Source organism: Bombus terrestris, chromosome 4 (assembly GCF_910591885.1).
Source record: "Bombus terrestris chromosome 4, iyBomTerr1.2, whole genome shotgun sequence".
In the NCBI taxonomy this organism is placed as follows: Eukaryota; Metazoa; Arthropoda; class Insecta; order Hymenoptera; family Apidae; genus Bombus; species Bombus terrestris.
The window spans coordinates 6,051,808-6,072,383 of NC_063272.1; the positions used below are offsets into that span (position 1 = coordinate 6,051,808).

The 20,576-nt window shown below is 35.6% G+C and overlaps 1 protein-coding gene across 5 annotated transcripts in view; it reads right to left on the reverse strand.

Annotated features, from left to right (window-relative positions):
• The window catches only part of LOC100647332 (zinc finger protein ZFP2), a 36,321-nt gene that overhangs the window by 8,271 nt on the left and 7,474 nt on the right, over nucleotides 1-20,576 (reverse strand). Inside the window, exon 5 of one of the 5 annotated variants that reach the window (XM_048404845.1) lies at nucleotides 56-3,051. The exons of 1 other annotated variant lie outside the window; for it this stretch is intronic. In XM_048404845.1, coding sequence (XP_048260802.1) covers nucleotides 1,389-3,051 — 1,663 coding nt within the window. In that variant the 3' untranslated portion in view covers nucleotides 56-1,388. Of the gene's footprint in view, nucleotides 1-55; nucleotides 3,052-5,684; nucleotides 7,839-8,158; nucleotides 9,925-16,221; nucleotides 19,137-20,576 lie in introns of those variants that run through there. 3 more of the 5 variants (XM_020862748.2, XM_020862754.2, XM_020862753.2) reach the window with 3 other exon arrangements.

Here is a 20,576-nt window from a genome sequence, read left to right on the forward strand (position 1 = left end):
TTATAAATGTTAGTTTGGGAAGATAAATGGACAAATAAGAATTATATAACGAATGTTTAACAATTATTAAAAAGGATTTAATTAAAGGAACAAATGATTCAGTACAAACAATAAACGCCTCGAATGTTAATAATGAAATTAATGTGAACTTGTAGTTCGTCGTATTTTAAATCAACAAAATTTCATAATTTCTCGAAAACATCTAAATTGGATAGGTAAAGCTCATTCTTCATCCACTCTTACAATCACGGTAGATCTTACAAATGAATGCTTAACAATGCGTCATTTTCTATTTGTTTTTTTCGTCCTTTCTTCGTAAGAATTACACTTTTTAACGATCTGATTTTTTACATTTCCTATATACTCTTTTATTTTACAGTATTTATCCTCTGAACTATATACATCATAACGATGAACTATATACATCATTAAGTCTTACGTAAAACATGAGATTTGAGAATCATCAAACTGACATTTCGTCTGATAAAAAAGATAGTCACGTTGAAGTGCGTCTTACGCACCTTTTGACAACAGAAGGATCAACAGGTCATTAGGATACAAAAATGCAGATTAATATTTCAGGTCTTCGAACAAAGAAACACGCATAGTAGAAACTTTTTTCTGAAAATCATCGAATTGAAAACACCTTGAGAGATAACTGTTTTACTTCATTGTAAAACTGCGATCAGTTTTAAATGAACAAGATTCATTAAAAAATGAAGAATAGAGATGACACTTTACAAACATGATTATCTAGTGATAAGTGATAAAAGAAATAATGAACTTTGAAGTGTAATACAATCGGATGAAATAAAATATGAATATAATAATGCTTGCTTAAATTCTAGGTATAATTATTGCACTTAAATTCAAGCGAGATATACCGCTTCCCGTTAGTCAATATCTAGAGACTCGTTTCGTGTATCACATAGATTTTTTAACAAGAAACAAAAGAATATATTAACATTATATTAAAACTATAAAATTCATAAAAATATAAAAAAAATGTTATTGGTAATTGGAATAAATTAGATCTATTTTTGTTCACTGTATTTTTCTTTGCCAACATAGGCGATAGCTTATCTTGTAAGTTGATAGATCGCGATCGAATATACTTTTCAATAAAGAGACAACAAACAATAAACAGAAAACAAAGTACTTATTTCCCAAGACTTACAACGAAAACCTCCAATTTATTAGAATTTATGCGAGCATCGTCCCTAGATTCTGGAAAAAAAAGAAATTAATCTTGGCTATTCTTCCATAATTCCACCTTTTATCAAAAAGTATTTGCATCCCAAAATTCCACCATCAACTTTACATCAAGTATTGTACATAATTGTGTGTCAATATTTTAACCTGCGTAACATCTGACACCTTAACAAAAATTAATGTTCGTTATTTTTGAGTCTATCTAGTATCAAAGGAGGAGGCGGTGGATGATTTCCAGGATGCGTACGACGATGCGTCATCATGCTTCCTCTCTGAGTGAAACTTTGACCACATAAATCACACACATATGGTCTTTCACCAGTGTGAGTTAAAGTATGTAGTTTAAGCGAGTTTGATCTGGCAAATGTCTTTAAACATATTTTACACTGATACGGCCGTTCGCCAGTGTGCTTTCGAAGATGCAGCTTCAACGAGTAGTTCGTGGTAAAATTCTTGCCACAGAGGGAACATAGGTAAGTGTGCGAGTGTAGAGCGACGTGATTACGAAGATTATACTCAGAAGCAAATGTTTTGTCGCAAATGACACACTTGTGCTGCTTGGTCTCCGATTGGTTAAGCACATGATGATAAAAATCACTTCTGGATTGAAATTTCTTTTCACACAGCGTCTTTAACATGTTTAATCCTTCCTTAGGAGCTTTGTGCTTCATTAATAAATGATTCTCCAAGCTGTTCCACGCTTTGAATTTCTTAGAACAGATACTGCAATGATGCAGATAACTGGTTTTCTTGTTTTCGTGTTTTAGTTCGTGATACACGATATTCTTCACTGCCATGCCACAGAATCTGCAAATGTAAGTTACGTTCATGTGCGATCTGTGGATGTGAAGGTTTAGGTCTAATTTTAATTTGAATTGCTTCTCACAGTGAAAACACGTAAATTTGGGGTCCATGTCACTGTGTTCACGGGTCTGATGATTCTTTAATCCTTTCGTGGTTTTGTACTGCATCTGGCAGATGGAACACTGATAAAACGAAACCACATCGTGTGTTTTCTGATGTTCTTCTAGAGTCAAGTTGGAAAAGTAACCTTTATGACACTTGTTGCAATTATATGGTTTCTTATGTGTCTTGAGGACGTGCTTTTGCATTTGGTCCTCGTCTCTGAAACACTTCTGACAGAATGGACAAATGTTCTTTAAAGTGTCCAATATTTGATCCACTTCCTCCTTGGATACATTTGTCGATATACTGTCCACTTCTAACTCTGATACTTTCTCTTTTCTATCTTTTTTTCTATCCTTCTTTTCCCTTTCTGGGCTCCTCGTCCTTTTTTCCAATGACGTCTCCTGTTTCTCTTCGTTTTTTTTCTCCCTTTTTTTCTTAAAATTCACCTGCTTACTTCTAGCTTTATTTGTTAATAAAGTCTTTTTCTCAGTTTTCTTTTTTGGCGATAAACTCAATTCCGACTTGATAGGTACCATGACCTTTTTAATTTCGTAAGACATCGACCCATCCTCTGCTGGAAAAGGAATTAATACACTTTTGATTATGTTTAATCCAGACTCGTCCTTCACTTCAACAGGTATCAACATATTCTTAATTTCCTTTGTCACTGGATCTCTAACAGGCACCAAAACACTTTTCACCGAGTCCACGATCGAATCATCAACTATTTCTCTTCCTAAAGTGGAACTACTATCGTTAACTTCGTCTTCATTGTCTCTGACTGTTCTCTGACTGTTCTCGTCTTGATATATTTCATTTTTCAAGGACATGGAATTCTGTATTGTTGGACTGGAAGCTGGAATAGTAACTTGGAACTGCGCTCGATCATTTCTACCCTGGCCCAGGGACGTTTCTGCGATCGTAGACCTCCTGAAACATCCATTCGTTTAGTCAATCGCAAGAAAGTGTGCTAATTTGGGGCAAAGGAAAAATAAGAAAGACAGCAAGGAGGATTGAGAGGATCAGAGTTGCAGATTGGTCTTCGTCAAGTTCGGTGTCACATTTATTCGCATGATCTCTGTGTTCTGAGCTTTTAAGGTTCTATATGTGTTAAACGAAAATGACGAGGAGCGTGATATGGATAAAAACAACGGTGTGAGTATGTACCACATAGTGAGAACGATCGAGCGATTTCTGAAAAGGATTTAATTAAAGGAACAAAGAATTCAGTACAAGCAATGAATGTCGTCGAACATTGCACTGAAACAATTCGGTTTTCGGATTGATCGTGAATTTACACTCAGTATCACTACTTACATCAGTAAAATTCACAGCTTATAGAACAACCGACGTTTATTAAACTCGTTCCCATTCTCTCGCTTTCTCTCTTTCTCTCTCTCTCCCTCTCTTTCATTCTGTTTTTTCAAAATCATCATGAAGTTCGTAAGGCTTGATTCATATTTAACGATCTATACCGCCGTGTATTTGCACTGCTCCCTCTGTAATCCTTCTATCATTCACTGTACTTTACACAAACCGTTTGTTTAAGTACATTATCTTATGTACATATTCAAGTCTTATTAGTAACTAATTTGAATATTTATCGCTAACAAAGCAGTTCTTGCAATCGGTTTTCGAACTATCATTTTTATACGGTTCTGTAAAAGCTTCGTTTATCTCCTGCGTATATTTCACAATATATTTTCTAATTCGAGACTTAACGATACAAAATAATGCTAGAGGCTTAACAGAAAATGAATATTGTAAAACGAACGGTGTACAATTCCCTTCAGCAAAACGTCGACATTAGGTAAAGCAGCTTTTATCCAATTATAAAAAGTACCGTTATTATAAATAATTTCACCACTTGTCAAGCGAATGAGAAATACAGTTCCTGGTCATCAAGTTAGAACCACCTGCAGAAATTTCACGTTTTTATGAACTATGTCAGTTAAATGACCATCTCTGTATGTCCAAATTGTTAATAATTACAGAGACGAGCAAAAATATTGACACAGATCAGTCTTTCTTGTGGAATTCTGTATAAATTCGTAAAACACATTTAATAAATCATAATTTATAACGTAAAACGTTGATGACACGTTAGTGCATACGAAACAAATTGAAAAGGATTTATATCATAATGGAAGCAAAAGAGAAGCTACACAAATATCATTATCAGGTCTTTCATCATAACACCTTCATTAATTTAGATTGTATATATCAGCGAAATTAATAAAATGTGGTCCTATTTCAATGACAAAGGACTGTAGTTATACTGTAAGACTTACTATGCTGGAATAGCGAACGAAAGAAGAAACTTAGAAGCGCACTGCGAAGCGTTACGTAAACAAAGAGTTTAAACTCTTGAAAGCGAAATCTTAAGTCTTCACATATGTCTTCCATGATATCATTCAAATTTTTAAAAATTCACTGAACTTTCCATCTTTCTGTGTATTCTAATTTCCACCAAACAATCTTCAATGCCCAGAAAACGCTATAACTTATGTCCATCGCTCTCGAGTCTGCTAAGAAGTAAAGGAGGGGGCGGAGGATGACTTCCGGGGTGTTTTCGTCGATGAACCATCATGCTACTTCTTTGAGTAAAGCTCTGCCCGCACAGATCACACACGTACGGCCTCTCGCCCGTGTGTGTTAATTTATGCACTCTGAGTGCAGCAGATCTGGCGAAAGATTTCGAGCAAACTATACACTCGTAAGGTCTCTCCCCTGTGTGTTTTCGACTGTGAAGCTTCAAAGCGTGATTGGTTGCAAATTTTTTGCCGCACTGGGCGCACAGGAACATCTGCGAGTGTAGACCAACGTGATTACGAAGATTCTGCTCAGTAGCGAAACTCTTGTTGCAGATATTGCACTGGAACTCCTTCGGCGCGCTTTTTTGAATTCTATGAATTACCCGTTTGTGTGCTACCAAGTAGGATTTTTGGGAGTAGGCGTTGCCACAGAATTCGCAGATGAAGGTCTTTCTGCCTAGATGACTGGCCTTGTGGTCCTCCAGGTCGTAATTAGACATGAAACCCTTGTCACATTGATCGCAACGATAACGAAAATCACGCTGGTGAACTCGACGATGATGCATTCTTAATGAGAATTTATTTATCGTGGTGAAACCGCATACTTCGCACGCGTATTCGATACCACGGTGGATCTGAGTGTGGTTGGACACCTCTGAGGAACGTTTAAACGCCTTGTCGCAGATTTCGCATTTGTAAGGACGAAGATCGCTGTGCTTGATCATGTGACGCTTGTAGTCTCCTTGTCTGTCAAAATGTAACTTGCAGGTGGAGCAGATGTATTGTTCTTGATCTTCGAATCTTTTATTCTTCCTCCTTTTTGTAGACGAATTTGTCAGTGAATCGTTGTCAGAATTTGTAACGTAATTTGACTCCTTCGAGGTACGATCTTTTCTATCAGACGAAGGATTCACTTGCTCTGGCGATGGTTCTGACGATATGGGTGATCTTGATTCGAAGATCTTCATGGCCTGGTCGCCGCAGTCTTTGGATTTCGCGTCCCACTGTACGACCCCGAGAGTTCTGCAATCAACAACGTGATTTTTCAACATGTTATACGTGTTCGCATCGTTCGTCGAAACATCTTCCAGATCGCTGGTCGTTTCTTTAGTAACGACACACACAGAACGTGTCTCTAATTCTCTTTCTTTAAAGAGGATATAAAGGGAAACAATCGTTGACTCGCGAAAAGCGAAGAAAGACATAAGACGTTGGTCGATCGGAGCGGAAAGTCGTTACGCACGATTTTTTTCATTTTCAATGAATTATTGTTCTTTTATTAAACATATAATAACGAGTATCAATATTCATAACTAACATGGAACTTGCAGTCGGTATACTCTCTTAATTGAATTGCCTCGAATTGTCTGCTGTAAACCACGAACTCCTTCGACTCGTTACACAGCGAATCGGAACGCGCAAACGAAATAAAACTTGCTCGATAAAATAATACTATCTCTCAATAAAGAATCCGCTATCATTCAGTTTATTAAAACGACAAACAAAATGAGCGAAAGAAACTGCAATAAACATCGAACATAATAATTGAACGAACAAATAATATAATCTCAGTCACAATTGTGAAGTAGTCGATTGAAAAAAGAATATGATAAATCGATAAAACAAAAAGAAACAAAAATTTGATCAGTTTCTTTCATTCTTCGTTGGTCGAAGCTAGTCCATACGGCCATGCACATTCGGTTCATCATCGACTACGACAAGCTGCACGGTCGTCAACGAGTTGCAGTTTTCATGATATCAGCACCAACAAAGTGGCCAATCTCGATGACGACGACACGATGATACCGAGAGTGGCTGCACTTCTTTCAAAGTTCTACCCTCGACGAAGAAGGCACTCGAATTTAAACGCAGGTCGATTTCTGGTGAGCTGTTAAGTTCCCCTGGCATGAGAAGCCACGGTTGCAGATCTGGCACACGTACGGTCGTTCTCCAGTATGACCTCGCCTATGTATAGTCAACGTGGATCTCTGTGAAAATGCTTTTGGACACTGGTCACACTTATACGGTTTTTCACCAGTATGCACCCTCCTGTGCATTCTGAGATTCTCTGAATCGGTGAAACCTTTACCACAGATGTCACAGACATATGGTTTCTCGCCAGTATGGATGCGTCTGTGTTTCTTCAAATGCTCGGCGCTGCTAAGACTTTTGCCACAATAATCGCACAAATACAGTTTTGTAGGATTGTGGCTCTCCTTGTGACGGAACAAGGATCTTTTGGTAGCCAAGACACGACCGCAAATGTCACAGGCCGTGCTGGTTACTTTATTAGCCTTCATTTCAGGATGCATACGTCTGCAGTGAGCAGAGAGCTGTCGTCTCAAATAGAAGGCACTACTACATAACTGACAAACGAAAGGCTTGTCGCCAGAATGTATATTGTAATGCTCCTGTAGATCTATCGCTTTACGGAAACGTTTGTCACAGTCGTTGCATTTAAAGGGAAGGTCCGCCTTATCCGTATGTCGCAACATGTGAATGCTCAATGCTGCTAATACGGTAGTCTCGTAGTCGCATTCTTTGCACATGTAGCTGGGGTAGAAGTGAGTCTTCTCGTGTCTGGTCAGATCACGGAACAGACGGAACTTCTTAGGGCAGTGCTTGCAAGTTAGATCGCCAACCGTGTGTCGCATTAGATGCTTCTGGTAATTACTCTTATGTCGGAATACCTTGTTGCATGTTTTACACAGGAACTCCAACTCTGGTTTCTCTTTCTTTACTTTTAGCGTGGTCGAACGGTTGGCTACTGTCGAAGTATTGCTCGCTTTGCGCCCACCCTTGCGACCTGTATGCTTCTTCATGTGTTTACGTAGATTTACATACGTTCTAAAGACTCTTCCACACTGGGCACAAGTGTTCTTGCGTTTACCTTTGTGCTCGATCTCGTGACTGTCCAACAGCGCCTGAGAGGCAAAAAACACGCCACACAGTTTGCAATGATAAGCCAATGGCAGATCCTCTTCATCGTCCTCGTCATTCACTTCTTGCTTGATGAAGTTTTGCTCCTGGTTTATCGGCAGAATGGTCGCGTTGTTGCCACCAGCCGTGTCCGCGCATTTAGCAGGTGCCGAACTCTCTGGATTCGCGTCCTTCTTCACCAGGTCGAGCTTCGTCAACATCGCCATCGGGTAATACTCTTCGGAGAAGGGTAACTGGTTGTATCTGAAATATAAAAATTCGAAGGGACACATCAGTATCAGATGTCCTTGTTGAATAGTCGGAGTCTTTCCGCGCCCGGAACGCGTTTTCTCAAATCGTATACCTGGAAGAGATATCCAGCACGCTCTACGGTTTGCTTTCAATGTGAAGTCCCTGAATAGATTAGCAAGTCGTAGACAATCGCATTATTAAAGTTAGTTACACGTAAGTTGTGTGTGATGCAGAGATGGATCTGGATCTAGCGATATGTAGCATGAAAAAGAAACAATAAGTTGCGAAGATGGTATTTCGAAATTGCGTTTCTAATAATAAAAGCGATCTTGTTTGGATGATGTCAAATAGTTGTTTTATTTAACAAAATTGTACATGCAATGGTATGTCTTAATTAACTTGAAAAAATACCATGTTCCATACGATCGATTTACAAATTTTTTAGAGATCGGCCGAGAGTTGCTTGCACTTTGCCCACAGACTCTCTTATTCTCCTTCGTTATGTACAATATCATAACGTAGATTAACATAATACTGTAGGAAAAATAATATACGAAAGTGATATGTTTCAATACATTACCCGAATGGTGAAATTAAAAAGATATTCTCGGCAGATTAAAAACAAAAAAAAAGAAAAAAAAAAAAAGAAAAAAAAGAGGTACAAAAATATAATTGCTATTGTGCAACTTTGGCACCAACTTTATAACTTTGGCACCAATGAACATTTCTTTTCATACAATTACGCCTTTAATTCATCGCATTTGAGAATTAGAATCGATAATATGCAATGAAAAATTTCAAGTATGATAAATGTATCATCAGGTATGAAAGTAGCATTTGAAATTTCAACCTTTCCTCGGAAAACCTGCAAAATATCCCTCTAAACCAAAAGTTCATTTCCTGTGACTCTTTTTGTAAAAATGTCATCTTTTATTGTCACTAATTTTTTAGAAACTTTCAAAGTTTTAAAGATCACTCCATTTGATCCACCGCAACGTTCACCGTGTGAACTTTGTTGTGAGCGTTCAACGATGACCTGGAAACGAACGATTTGCTGCAAATCTCGCACTGGTACGGTCTCTGTCCTGTGTGATATCGTTTGTGAATGACCAACGTCGAGTGCTGCGTGAACGATTTTCCACACGTGTCACAAGTATACGGTTTCTCTCCGGTATGAGTTCTTTTGTGAACAACCAGGGTGCTCCTCTTGCGAAAAGCTTTGCCGCAGACATCACACATCAACAATTTTTCCCCGCTATGAAGTCGAAGATGATCCTGAAGAGATCCTTTAGAAGATACTGATTTACCGCAAAGATGACAATCGTATTTATTTTCACCCATATGGGACTTTACGTGGAACACCAAAGAATTCTTATAAACAAACGTCTTGCCACAGAATTCACACTGGTGCTTCACGGGCTTGAAATTCGGATCGTGAACCTTCAGATGCTTCACCAAAGTATGATTATTTGGGAAAGACTTGTTGCAAGAGTCACAAACGTGTTCTTTAGCTCCGTGTTTCACGTTCATGTGACCGTGTAATTCGGCGTTCGTGAAGAATCCTTTTTTGCATACTTCGCAGTATCTTGTATACTTGTCGAAATGGCGCCTCTGATGAGTAGTCAATTGGAAAGCTTGAACAAACGCGTGCCCGCACACGTCACACACGAAATTCCTCTCTCGAGTGTGGATTCTTCTATGGACGGCTAATGTGTTGGTTCTCTTGAAGGATTTCTCGCAGATATCACATTGATAAGGTCGAGCGTCGCTGTGAGACACTCGATGGCCTTCGTAAAGATTCTTTGTCCTGAAAAGCTTTTTACACATATCACACTGATAGAACGTTTGTGCCAAGGCATCAGGATGCTTAACGTTGGAGACCGTTTCTTCCTTCGTTGTTTCTTTGGATTCTTCTTCGCCGTTTGAATCGTTTCTGGTCAGACTTTCAATCTTTGCGCAACGAATCTTTGGCAATGTATTTTCACATTGGTTCGTTGAATAGTCGTCCTCTTCTTTTATGACTGAATATAAAATTATCGATCTTTCCGTAATCACTTGTTGTTGAGTTGTTGGTTCGATCCTCGAGTTCGACAGTGACCTGCGAAGAAAATGAAAAAAAAGAGTGTCGTCAATAGCGATTTTTACTTTATTAGTTTAGATCTAGCGACAATTTCGATTTTATGAGAGGAACTGGTATTTTATTAATGAACATTTAGCTTGATTTACATCTGACAGAATACACTGGACGTATAGTAGGAATATTGTGGTGTTAGGCTTCGAATTACTTTTTACGTTTTCTTCTCTTCTTTCTTCTTCGTTCGGCTCTTGTATGTTTTATATTTCGTGTGTTTTGGGGACTTGTTTTATATAAGACCGTAATACTGTTTATAGCGTATTTATAAAATGAAAGTATTCGAATATATTTATGAAATGGAATGAAATTCGTCCTTCGATTAGTAACAGTTGTTACAAGGATAAAATATTCTTGTATTCCGTTGCTCATATGAATATACAGAATATGTAATTTTGTATGGTAAATTAAAACTGTTTCTTGTATGATTGAATAAAAGTCATTTATATTTCGTTCGATATTCTCCCTTTTTGAAAAAAGTTTACAGTTTGTAAAAAAAATATTTGTGATAAATACAAATATACTTCACCTTTAGTAAAATTAACGAAAGTAGAAATTTACATATCCGTGATTTTTACAAAGATGATATTCATACATTTCGAGGAAAAATTCGTGACTATTGCATATTTCTTTCTTAAAAATTATATGAAATAAAAAATAACAGACTATTGTTTTTAATCTTCTGTGTATGATTCTTATTTCTCTTTGCACTTACTTCTCGTATACATCTTAAAATACTCGTTTACAAAATAAAAACATAAAAAATGAACATAAAGTATATATCTCACGTATAGTATAAAAAAAATAAATTTATTGAAATAAAGAAATAAGTATTCACTTATTTGCACATGTGCGTTGTTGGCTTCGAGAATGTGTATTTACATGGAAAGTTATATGAATGTATTAAAAGTTTTACACTTAATACAAAGATAAGACATCCACGAGTGTTAAGATATAATTCGTAAAATTATGTTAGTAAAATATACAATCTCCTAATTACAATATAATTAATGTCTCTGATCCTTTTTTTATAAATCTTAAATATAATGTTTTATAACTCTCAAATACAAACTGGTCTTGTATGTGGTATTTATACTTTCAGTAATTACACTTTTGTTATATTCGCGTTTTCTTTGATATTGCTAATTGCATATTTATTGCAATTTGTTGTATTTTATCACTACGTTAGGCCAAGAATAATCTCTTTATTGGAAAAAGAAAGAAAGACGTATATATGCAAAGTAGATTGGCATTAGGTTTATATAATCTCATTTTTGAAATTAAAGATTTTTGAATATTATGGCACATTTTAAATTGCGAGATTCTACAGTATTATTACTTTTCGTTGGTAACAACAGTTTTTTATTGTTACATATATATGTATATATACTCAAATATTGCTATCAGAAGCTTACTTGCTACAAGATCTTCTGATATTCTATTTTTCTAATTCAAATATGTTCAATTTGATCAATTGCTAACTTAATTGATCCTCATTGCAATAATGCTTGATACAATTTATCAACGGTTTTACCGTTATCTTTTAACATTAGCATAATAGATTTATATTTAGAGTATTTAGTATTTGCACATACACTTTTTTTCAGTGGGGAAATATTTTGCCACAATTAGAAATATCTTACTGTGATTTTTTTTGTAAAAAAGATTTGGAAAGTACAGGTTGGTCTTGAATAAAAAATAGCGATCACAAAAATTTTACCTAATAGCGTGTTGATTGTCATATTGAACTTTTCTATAATGTTAATAACAATATATCTAGAAAGACTTTTAGTAACATTCTTTTTAGTCACAGTTTCTAAAAATAATTCTGTTCTAAACATGCGAAAATAAATTAGATAAAAAACAATTAAAATATTTTTCTTAATCTTAAGAATTTCTTAAAATTCTTAACTTAAGTTTTAAAATTCATAATGACAATCAGCACACAAAGACTTCATAGCACCTAACATACCTAATTCTCTACAGCAATATATCCTCTAACCAAATGCCTCGTGCTCTTTACCATTCTACGTACCAAAAACCTAAGAGGTTGGTACATGTATCTCTTGTTCTCAAAATACAGTACCTGCCAGTGATCTTATACAAACACACACCTCTTTTTGGTTCACTTCCTTTCGTTATGCGACTTCATATGGGAATTCAGTGAACCCTGCTGCGTGAACCTTTTCTGACATACCTTACATTCATACGGTCTTTCACCTGTATGCGTTCTCAAATGTACAATCAGATATTTTCGAACGCTGAAGGCTTTGCCACATACTTCGCAAACGTGTGGTTTCTCGCCAGAATGTATACGCATATGGATCTGCAGATAAGCTTTACTCGAGACTGATTTCCCGCATATCTCACACGTGATCAGGTTCTCTCCAGTGTGTATCTTAAGGTGCACCTTTAGAGCCGCCTTCCAGTAACTTTCGAAATTACAAATATTGCACTTGTGTTTCTCTCGTTCGCCGTGAGACTTCATATGCATATTCAGATATGCAGCACTCGCGTAAGGGGTGTTGCACACCTTGCAAACGAATGGTTTCTCCCCGGTATGTGTAAGTAAGTGTCTTTCCAGGGTTTGGTTCGTGTAGAAGCCTTTGCCGCAGATTTCACAGTGCGTCACATATTCCTCGTTATGTTTCTTTTTATGTAAACGAAGATCGTAGCCAGACACCTTCGAGATACCGCAGATATCGCACGTGAAACGTTTGTTGTGTTGCTTCAGATGTGTCTTTAAGAATTCTTCCGTTTTGAAACATTTATTACAGAGAACACATTGGAAAGGCTTCTCCTTTTGGTGCACTTTGATCATGTGTTTCTTCAATTTCTCTTCATCCGCGAAACTTTTATCACATTCCTCGCAATGACCACCAGTTTTTTTGTAATTCCTTTCATGGTCCTGCCTATGTTTTAGAAATTGAAGCTTCTTACGCATTTTTTTGTTACAGACGTCGCATTCATAAATGACAGAGCATTTTCTGCTCTCGTATTTATTGTTATAATCTATGTTAACGTTCCCTGTTTCTTCTTCTTCTTCTTCTTCTTCTTCGAGAATCAATTTCATCTCCGTGTCGTTACTTTCTTCTAACGTGTCCGTTACTATCTCTTGATGACTGATCTGTTCGAATTCTTCGACCGTGCAAACGTCATTCTGGTACTTGACCAGTTCCATATCCTCGAGCGTTTCTATCTGCTCTATTTTCGCTTCCTCCACGCTGATCTCCTGACACCTGCAATGGACAAGACACGTCAACGTATGGAATGTAATGAGACGCAATTAACATGGTAATATACTTGTTCTCGAATAAGAAATTTTCTTCCGCTTAGATACGAACCGATCACGATATTTCTTCTGCTGTTGGTGGTTTAACATTAATAAAGATGTAATATACTTCGAAGAGAAAGTGAAAATTTGTAGGAAATGTCATGAAGCTTTTACGTAGAGTAAAATAAAAACGAGATGTAAAATTGTAGATACAATAGATTAAATAGCTTATAGGATATATTTATATATATTTATTAGAATAGAATTTTCAGAATAATCAAAACCCCTTGATATCGTTCTTTTCTTAAAAAGTTATAATATGTATACAATTTTTAGGAAACCTTTAAAATTTAATATTGTTAGACTTTCATGTATGAAATTATTTTCATATTCAGTATTCTATATTCGTACACATTTCTAATTTTCACGTCAAAGTTTCTGAAGAAATCGTATCGAAAATTGATATTTCGTGGAAATTATATATTTTAAAATATACTTCAATTTTAATATTTGTTAAGGGCTATCTAACAGTGAATTCGCAATAGTCTGTTAATTTGGCATTTATTGCCAACCAATTTATTGCAAAGTGTAGGTATTTTTTTAAATATTTCTTCCAGCTCAAGAATCATTTATCATTTACTTACCAGCTGTCGTGCAAACCATTCGAAGTAACAAAATATACTAACCTAAGGGGGCCGATCTAGATTAAATTTAAAAGTATTTGACTTTTTATTAAAATGGAATTTTTAATATTTCCATATCCTTACTAAGATATTAAAATACTACAAGCGATATGGTAATTTATGTCCCTGTATCATTAATCTTATTACATTATATACAATTTACGCAACTTGTCTGTTTAAAACAATTAACATAACACACTATTCTTCCATAATACAAATTACAATCATGGAACATTACAAACATTTTTCGACATTAAAAAAGAAAGATATTTTCCAACACCGTTAGTCTTTAAATCGTTATTATTTTTAACATCTGTGAGCTATACAAACAAACACAATTGTAAAACAATTTTCACAAATCACATATTCTTATTAATAATAGTTAAACTCTCAATATTTAAGACGAACTGTACGTATGTATAATACTATGTAAGAATCCACAATTTTCAATACCGTTAAAAAGATCAATAATGTTAAGTTTACGAATTAAAATAAAATAATACAATTACAATCTTTAAATTAGTCTGCTTATTAACAATAAAACATAGAATAACAATTACAGAATTCGATGAAAACTCAAGGCACCCTTCATTTAGCAACCTCGTGTCGACGCAGATGGGCGCTCAGGGTGCCTCGTTGCGTGAATCGTTTCTCACAGATTTTACATTTATAAGGTCTTTCCCCTGTATGAGTTCTTCGATGCTTAATCAGATACTTTCTCGAACTAAATGCTTTCCCGCAAAATTCACAGATCTCCGGCTTCTCACCAGTGTGTATTCTAATATGAATCTTCATATACTGTCTTCTGATCAATTTACCGCAAACCTCACAAGCCACCTGACTTTCTCCCGTATGCGTCCACAGATGTTCCTTATAACAGTAACTGTAGAAAGTCTCGAACCCACAAATCTCGCATCTGTACTTCCTCCTATTCTCAGGCTGACTGTGAATTTTCATGTGACTTCTCAAATATACTCTATTACCGAAAGACTTGTGACAAACCTCACAAATGCACGGTTTATCATTACTATGCACGCTCATATGCGTTTTCAGCGTTGCCTTTAAGTAAAATCCCTTGTTACACACTTCGCAAAATTCAGTGAATTCTTTATTGTGTCTCCTAATGTGAATCTTCAAATAATATTCAGAAGTCAGTTTTGCACCGCATACGTGACAAATATGAGGCGCTCCATGCAACGTTTTATGAACATTTAGATATTTCTTCTTCTTAAAAACTTTATGACACACGTTGCACTCGATCGGACCAGTAGAAACATTCGGTTCCTTCTGTTTCGTTTTTATCGTTTTGTCCTTCGCTTTATGCTGTTTGCTCTCAGCTATTGTCGACTCTTTGCATCGACCTCGTCGATGCTTGAACAGTTGTATTTTCTTCGTGAAACTTTCGCAGCACGCGTCACATGTGTATTTCTTTTCAGCTTTTTTCAATGCTTCCCGAGTTCGAAGGATCGATTGCTCGGTTCTGTGTACCAACAGAGCAGCCTCCGTGTCGAACTCCTCGTCACAGGACTCGCATCGATACGATGCTTCCTGGACGATGTGAGAGTTATCGATCACTTTGTTCACAAACGATCGAGCTTCCTCGTTGGACGATTTAGCGGTGCGAGACTGATTCCGTTTGGCTGGTATCGTCTTCACGCTTTTCGGTCTGCAAAAAGACAATAAAGCGTGAGCTGCCTTATAAATCGGACGCTTGCACGCACAGAACGAAGACGTTACTTAAGTAGTTAATGCAGTTTTCATGAAACGTCGAGTCAAGGGAAGATGTCTGGAAATGTACTTGATTCCAATTTTGCTTTACTTTATCTTCAAAGCTAAATCTGTTTTCTTTGTCGATAGCAGATTATGTCTTTTTTTTTTCTTTTTGATAAAAATATCAATCACATGAATCGAGAATAGCTATACAGATGACACAATTGAAAGAAGATGAAGCTACTTACTGCACAAAGCCAGTCAAACAGCGATCAATGATTCGTGAGAGACAATTTCTTCGAGGAATCGTTTGGATAAATGATATGAGACAGACAATTGTATCGTGAACACGTTGCACAAAATGCACACAGCCATGAAAAGCATGCGAAAAGAACGTAACTTGGAAAAATGCTCGATGTCAGATTTCTGTAATATTCGCGTCGCTAAAAGCATCGTTAGGAACCGATCATCAGAACCGATAGACAACGATATTCGCGATAAAAATGAAAAATAAAAAGTATTCGCAATTTAAATAACGTTACTAATTTACATAGAATAATGAACGAAGTTTTATGTGTGTAAATATAAAACAAAATATTTACTGTATTGTTTATTTTTATGAATTTGTTTACAAAAGAAGACTATTGCTCTATCTGAGTTGGACAATAAACAATGATTAGATATCTTTAAAAATAATCAGGCTTCAACGGTTTCATGCATTCATTTGATTCATACACTCTGTGATTTATATACATCGCCTGCGAAATTAATGAGTTGGATCATTAGAAATTTAGGCATCAAATTTCATCTTTTTCTCAATCATAAACGAAGATCTTAAACCCTATAAACATATTAACTCATGTAATTAATACTATCTACATTTAATGATATACCAAAACGATATATCACACTACGACTACTAGTTTTAATAATAGGATATAGAAGAACTATTTTCCCAGTTACTATGCACCAAGTATAACAAAAGCCACACGATAAATAAGAAGTTCGGTATTGTATTCAACGCAATTACGCTAGCTTTATAAATTAAGAAAGTGCGATGCCACGAATGAAAACAACGTTTAACTAGAAAAAAAATTATTTTTTAGGGCAACCACTATATATCGTAATCATTTTATACACTTATCCGGAAAAGGCATTATCACAAATTAAAGTACTGTTTCTCACATAATCCTAATCGTTTACAGTAGTGTAATTTATGTGATTGTTTCTCCGCTTAATTTATTTGCACTCGTCAAGCATAACTACCAACGATTAAGGCTCCCTTACAAGTCAAAACAGTGAATTATATCTGTTAACTTCGTAACTAATACCTATTGTATATGCATTATAATTCATTAATTCGGATATCTTAAATGCATATGTGTTTTTTCCTGCGGAAAACACACCGCGCAATAACTAAGGCACTATCGTATAGTAATCGTATAAGTATATTGTTGTACACTAATTTAAAGCACCCCTCGCAAAATTCTATTCTATGGTAAATCACATACGCGTGTAAAAGAAAAGTTGAGTATTGAAGTAATATAATAGTAAAAAATGTTTAGAAGCGTGGACGGTTGTATTAACATAAAATTATATGTAAAAAGTTTCGTTCGACGCTCGTACATGAATACAGTATGCAACATGAGATTTTAAAATGTGTAATAATTGATAAGAGATATTATTCTATACATTTACGATTTTTCATATTCTATACGTAAAGTTAAAAAGAAAAAGGAAACTGTTAATTTACAATTAAGCTTACCTAAACGTGTTAATAAAATGGAATACTTGCTAGAATGTACGTACATATGATTATTACATATATGTAATCCTCGTACAAGATTTTAATATATAAAACAGTTAAATGCAAATGTAAAAAAGAAACTCAAAAATATTCTTAAGCCGAGATTCTAACTAGAAATTTCACCAGTTTAATAAATGATTAATAGTCATGTTAGCGAGGAACTCATATAGCACTCTTATTCGGTAAATTCAAACTGGCATCATGATTCGTTCTTAAAACTTTCAGTATCCCGTCAAATAATATTCCAATGTATAAAATAAGTATCGAAATAGTTAACAGCGGTTCAACATGGAACCAAATGTGCGTAGAATAAATGCTCAAAACAGTAACGTGAAATATCTCTCTCAACGTTTCGATTTTTCTTGTTCCATGATTTCTATTATCGTATAAAAATAAATGAGCATTTGAATAATAATCGCTGACTAAATAACTACCTTTCTCTTCATCACAAATAATACAAATACCCCACTCTATCTACTCAAGCATAAGTAACTTTTTTCCTTACGAATTGATAACTCTTCTACAAGGCCTTGATTTCACAATAGATAATCAATTATTCGAAATATCCTAACTAGGTAACAATATAGTAATTGTATCAAGAGGCTGTTCTTGCTGAACATCCTGTTCTTGCTGCAATTGCTGTTGCTGCTGCTGTTCTTGTTGCTGTCGTGCACTCTGCTTAGCATGCGTCTTTAAATGTGAATTCAACATCGTTTTCGAAGCAAAAGATTTATGACAACAGGTGCAAGGATATGGCCGATCTCCGGTATGTCCCCTGAGGTGCACCACCAGAGTGGTTCGTTGAGTAAACCGTTTCTCGCAGTGGGTGCACTTATGCGGTTTTTCTCCAGTATGTGTGCGTCGATGAACGCTCAGATAGTTCTGCGAGATAAACCCTTTACCACAGAGATCGCAGACATGCGGTTTTTCTCCTGTATGCTTGCGCAAATGTACGGTCAAGTACGTCTTACTAGAGACAGCTTTGCCACAAACTGGGCAAATATATTCGTTCTGGGAGCCTGCGTTTCCGTGCGTCTTCATGTGTACCAATAATACCTGTTTCCTGGAGAAACGCTTGTTGCAGAGCTCGCAATGGTGTTTTCTTTGAGGTGGCACGTAATCGGGCTGATGCAGCTTCGCATGCAATCTCAAACCTTGACGATATCGAAAAGGAGCACTACATATTTCGCATTGAAACGGTTTTTCATCCGAATGCATGGATTGATGCTCTTCGTAGCTCCTAGAAGAAACGAAATTGGCACCACAAATGTCGCATTCGTATTCGTTATTGTGACGTTTCTGATGGAGGATTAGACTCTCTCTATGCTCTGTAACATAGTCGCACATTTCGCAAGCGTATTTCTCATCCGTTTCGTGCTCTGATTGGTGCTCTTTAAATTCGGAGATCGTTGTGAAACTGCGACCACAGTGCTCGCAAACAAACTGATCCTCTTGTAATTGTGCTTCGTCCTGTTCGTGCATTTTTAAATGTAAAGCGAGAGCATGCTCGGTAACGAAACCATCTCCGCAGAGATTGCACTGCACGATATCATCAGCGATGATTATCTCCGCTTTCCCCACGTTCGGAACATGCAAACGATTCGCGACGAGCAGCTGCTCTGTATCTTCGTGATCAAACATCTCATCGTTCGGGCTGCATTCTTGCTCATCCTGAGGTACCATCTGAAGCTTTGACACAAAATATCTGGAAAGAAGAGAGACACAAAACGTAGATCAATCAACGTATTATTTCTATACGATCGATATACTGTACTCTTTCCTTTTAGGGGTTTTAATAATGGTTTTATTTTGTCAGATTTTTTCGGGGATAATGTACGCCTTTACGAGATTAAGTACTTCATAAAGTGCCTCGGTGCTTTCCAGTATTTTTTTCCTTCATCGCGTTCTTACGTTTAAACTTCTTCGGAGCTCGTAAATTTACACAGTGTATTATTAAAACGCGTTTATCTTAATACGAACGAGAATGCTTAATTTGTAAATGTATTACTCAATGATATTATAACATACTCCCACATGGTCTTTCCAATACTCGATTTTATTTAATGCGATCGAGTTTTCGATTTAACGATAATTTTTTTTACCATATTCAATTGTTCAATATATTTGATGCTTATACAAATTAATAAATAAAAAAAATGGTTAAAAATGGTGCTGCGACAGTTGCTTGCCTATGTACGTAGGCAATAATTATACAAAATAAATAATTATTGTTGCATTATATATTTACCGTATCAATAATACCGGTAAATATTAAAAAAAGTATACAATAATTTGTAATTGATAATATGATTGTATTTTTTTTTAAACGTAAAGTCTCTGTCGTACACTTACCACATGCTGCTCTATATTATCGACGATCCAATCACGTGATACATCCACCATCTTGAATTTATGTTCGAGTTTCTGATCGAATATGTATATTTAATTTTAAGGATATTCAGTAATTAATATTAAAGAAAATGAAACTCAAGAAAAAATTTGTCGAACCGCTTATTTATGTATATCACATAAATCTATTTTAAATATTAAAATTTACCATTGTTGAGTTAACATAATTAAAAAAAAATGTATACAAAACTTTGTTCAATATAAAAGTTACACAGTGATTTAGCACTATTGTCACAGAATATTCTTTATCCAATGGAGGTTTCTGAATTCGACGATGAAAATTAAAATTTATTATAAATGCTCGAACCACCATACCATTATCTCTCAATATAATTCGATATAAATTATTAGTAGTAGTAAAAGAAAAAAGAAATACTATTCTCCAAAATGGATATACAACTCTCTAGTAACATTGAAAACTTTAATTAGACGAAAAATTACATTCAGGAGTGATAAAATTCTTAGAAATCTTTTAGCAACGATTACGTCCAACGATTAATTATAACTATGTTATTCAGAATATCAATAGCAGAGATCTTATTTTTCACGAGATTACATAGAAATATTTAAGCGTCTTCATACTTACGTTTTACGATATTCATATGTAGTGACCCTGTACTTACATTAATTAGAGGCACATGAATTCATTGTTAATGCTGAAACGCTAACTACATCATCTTGATCTATCGGTTTAACTAAAAATGCTTAAAATAATCGTATACTCGTACATTAATCG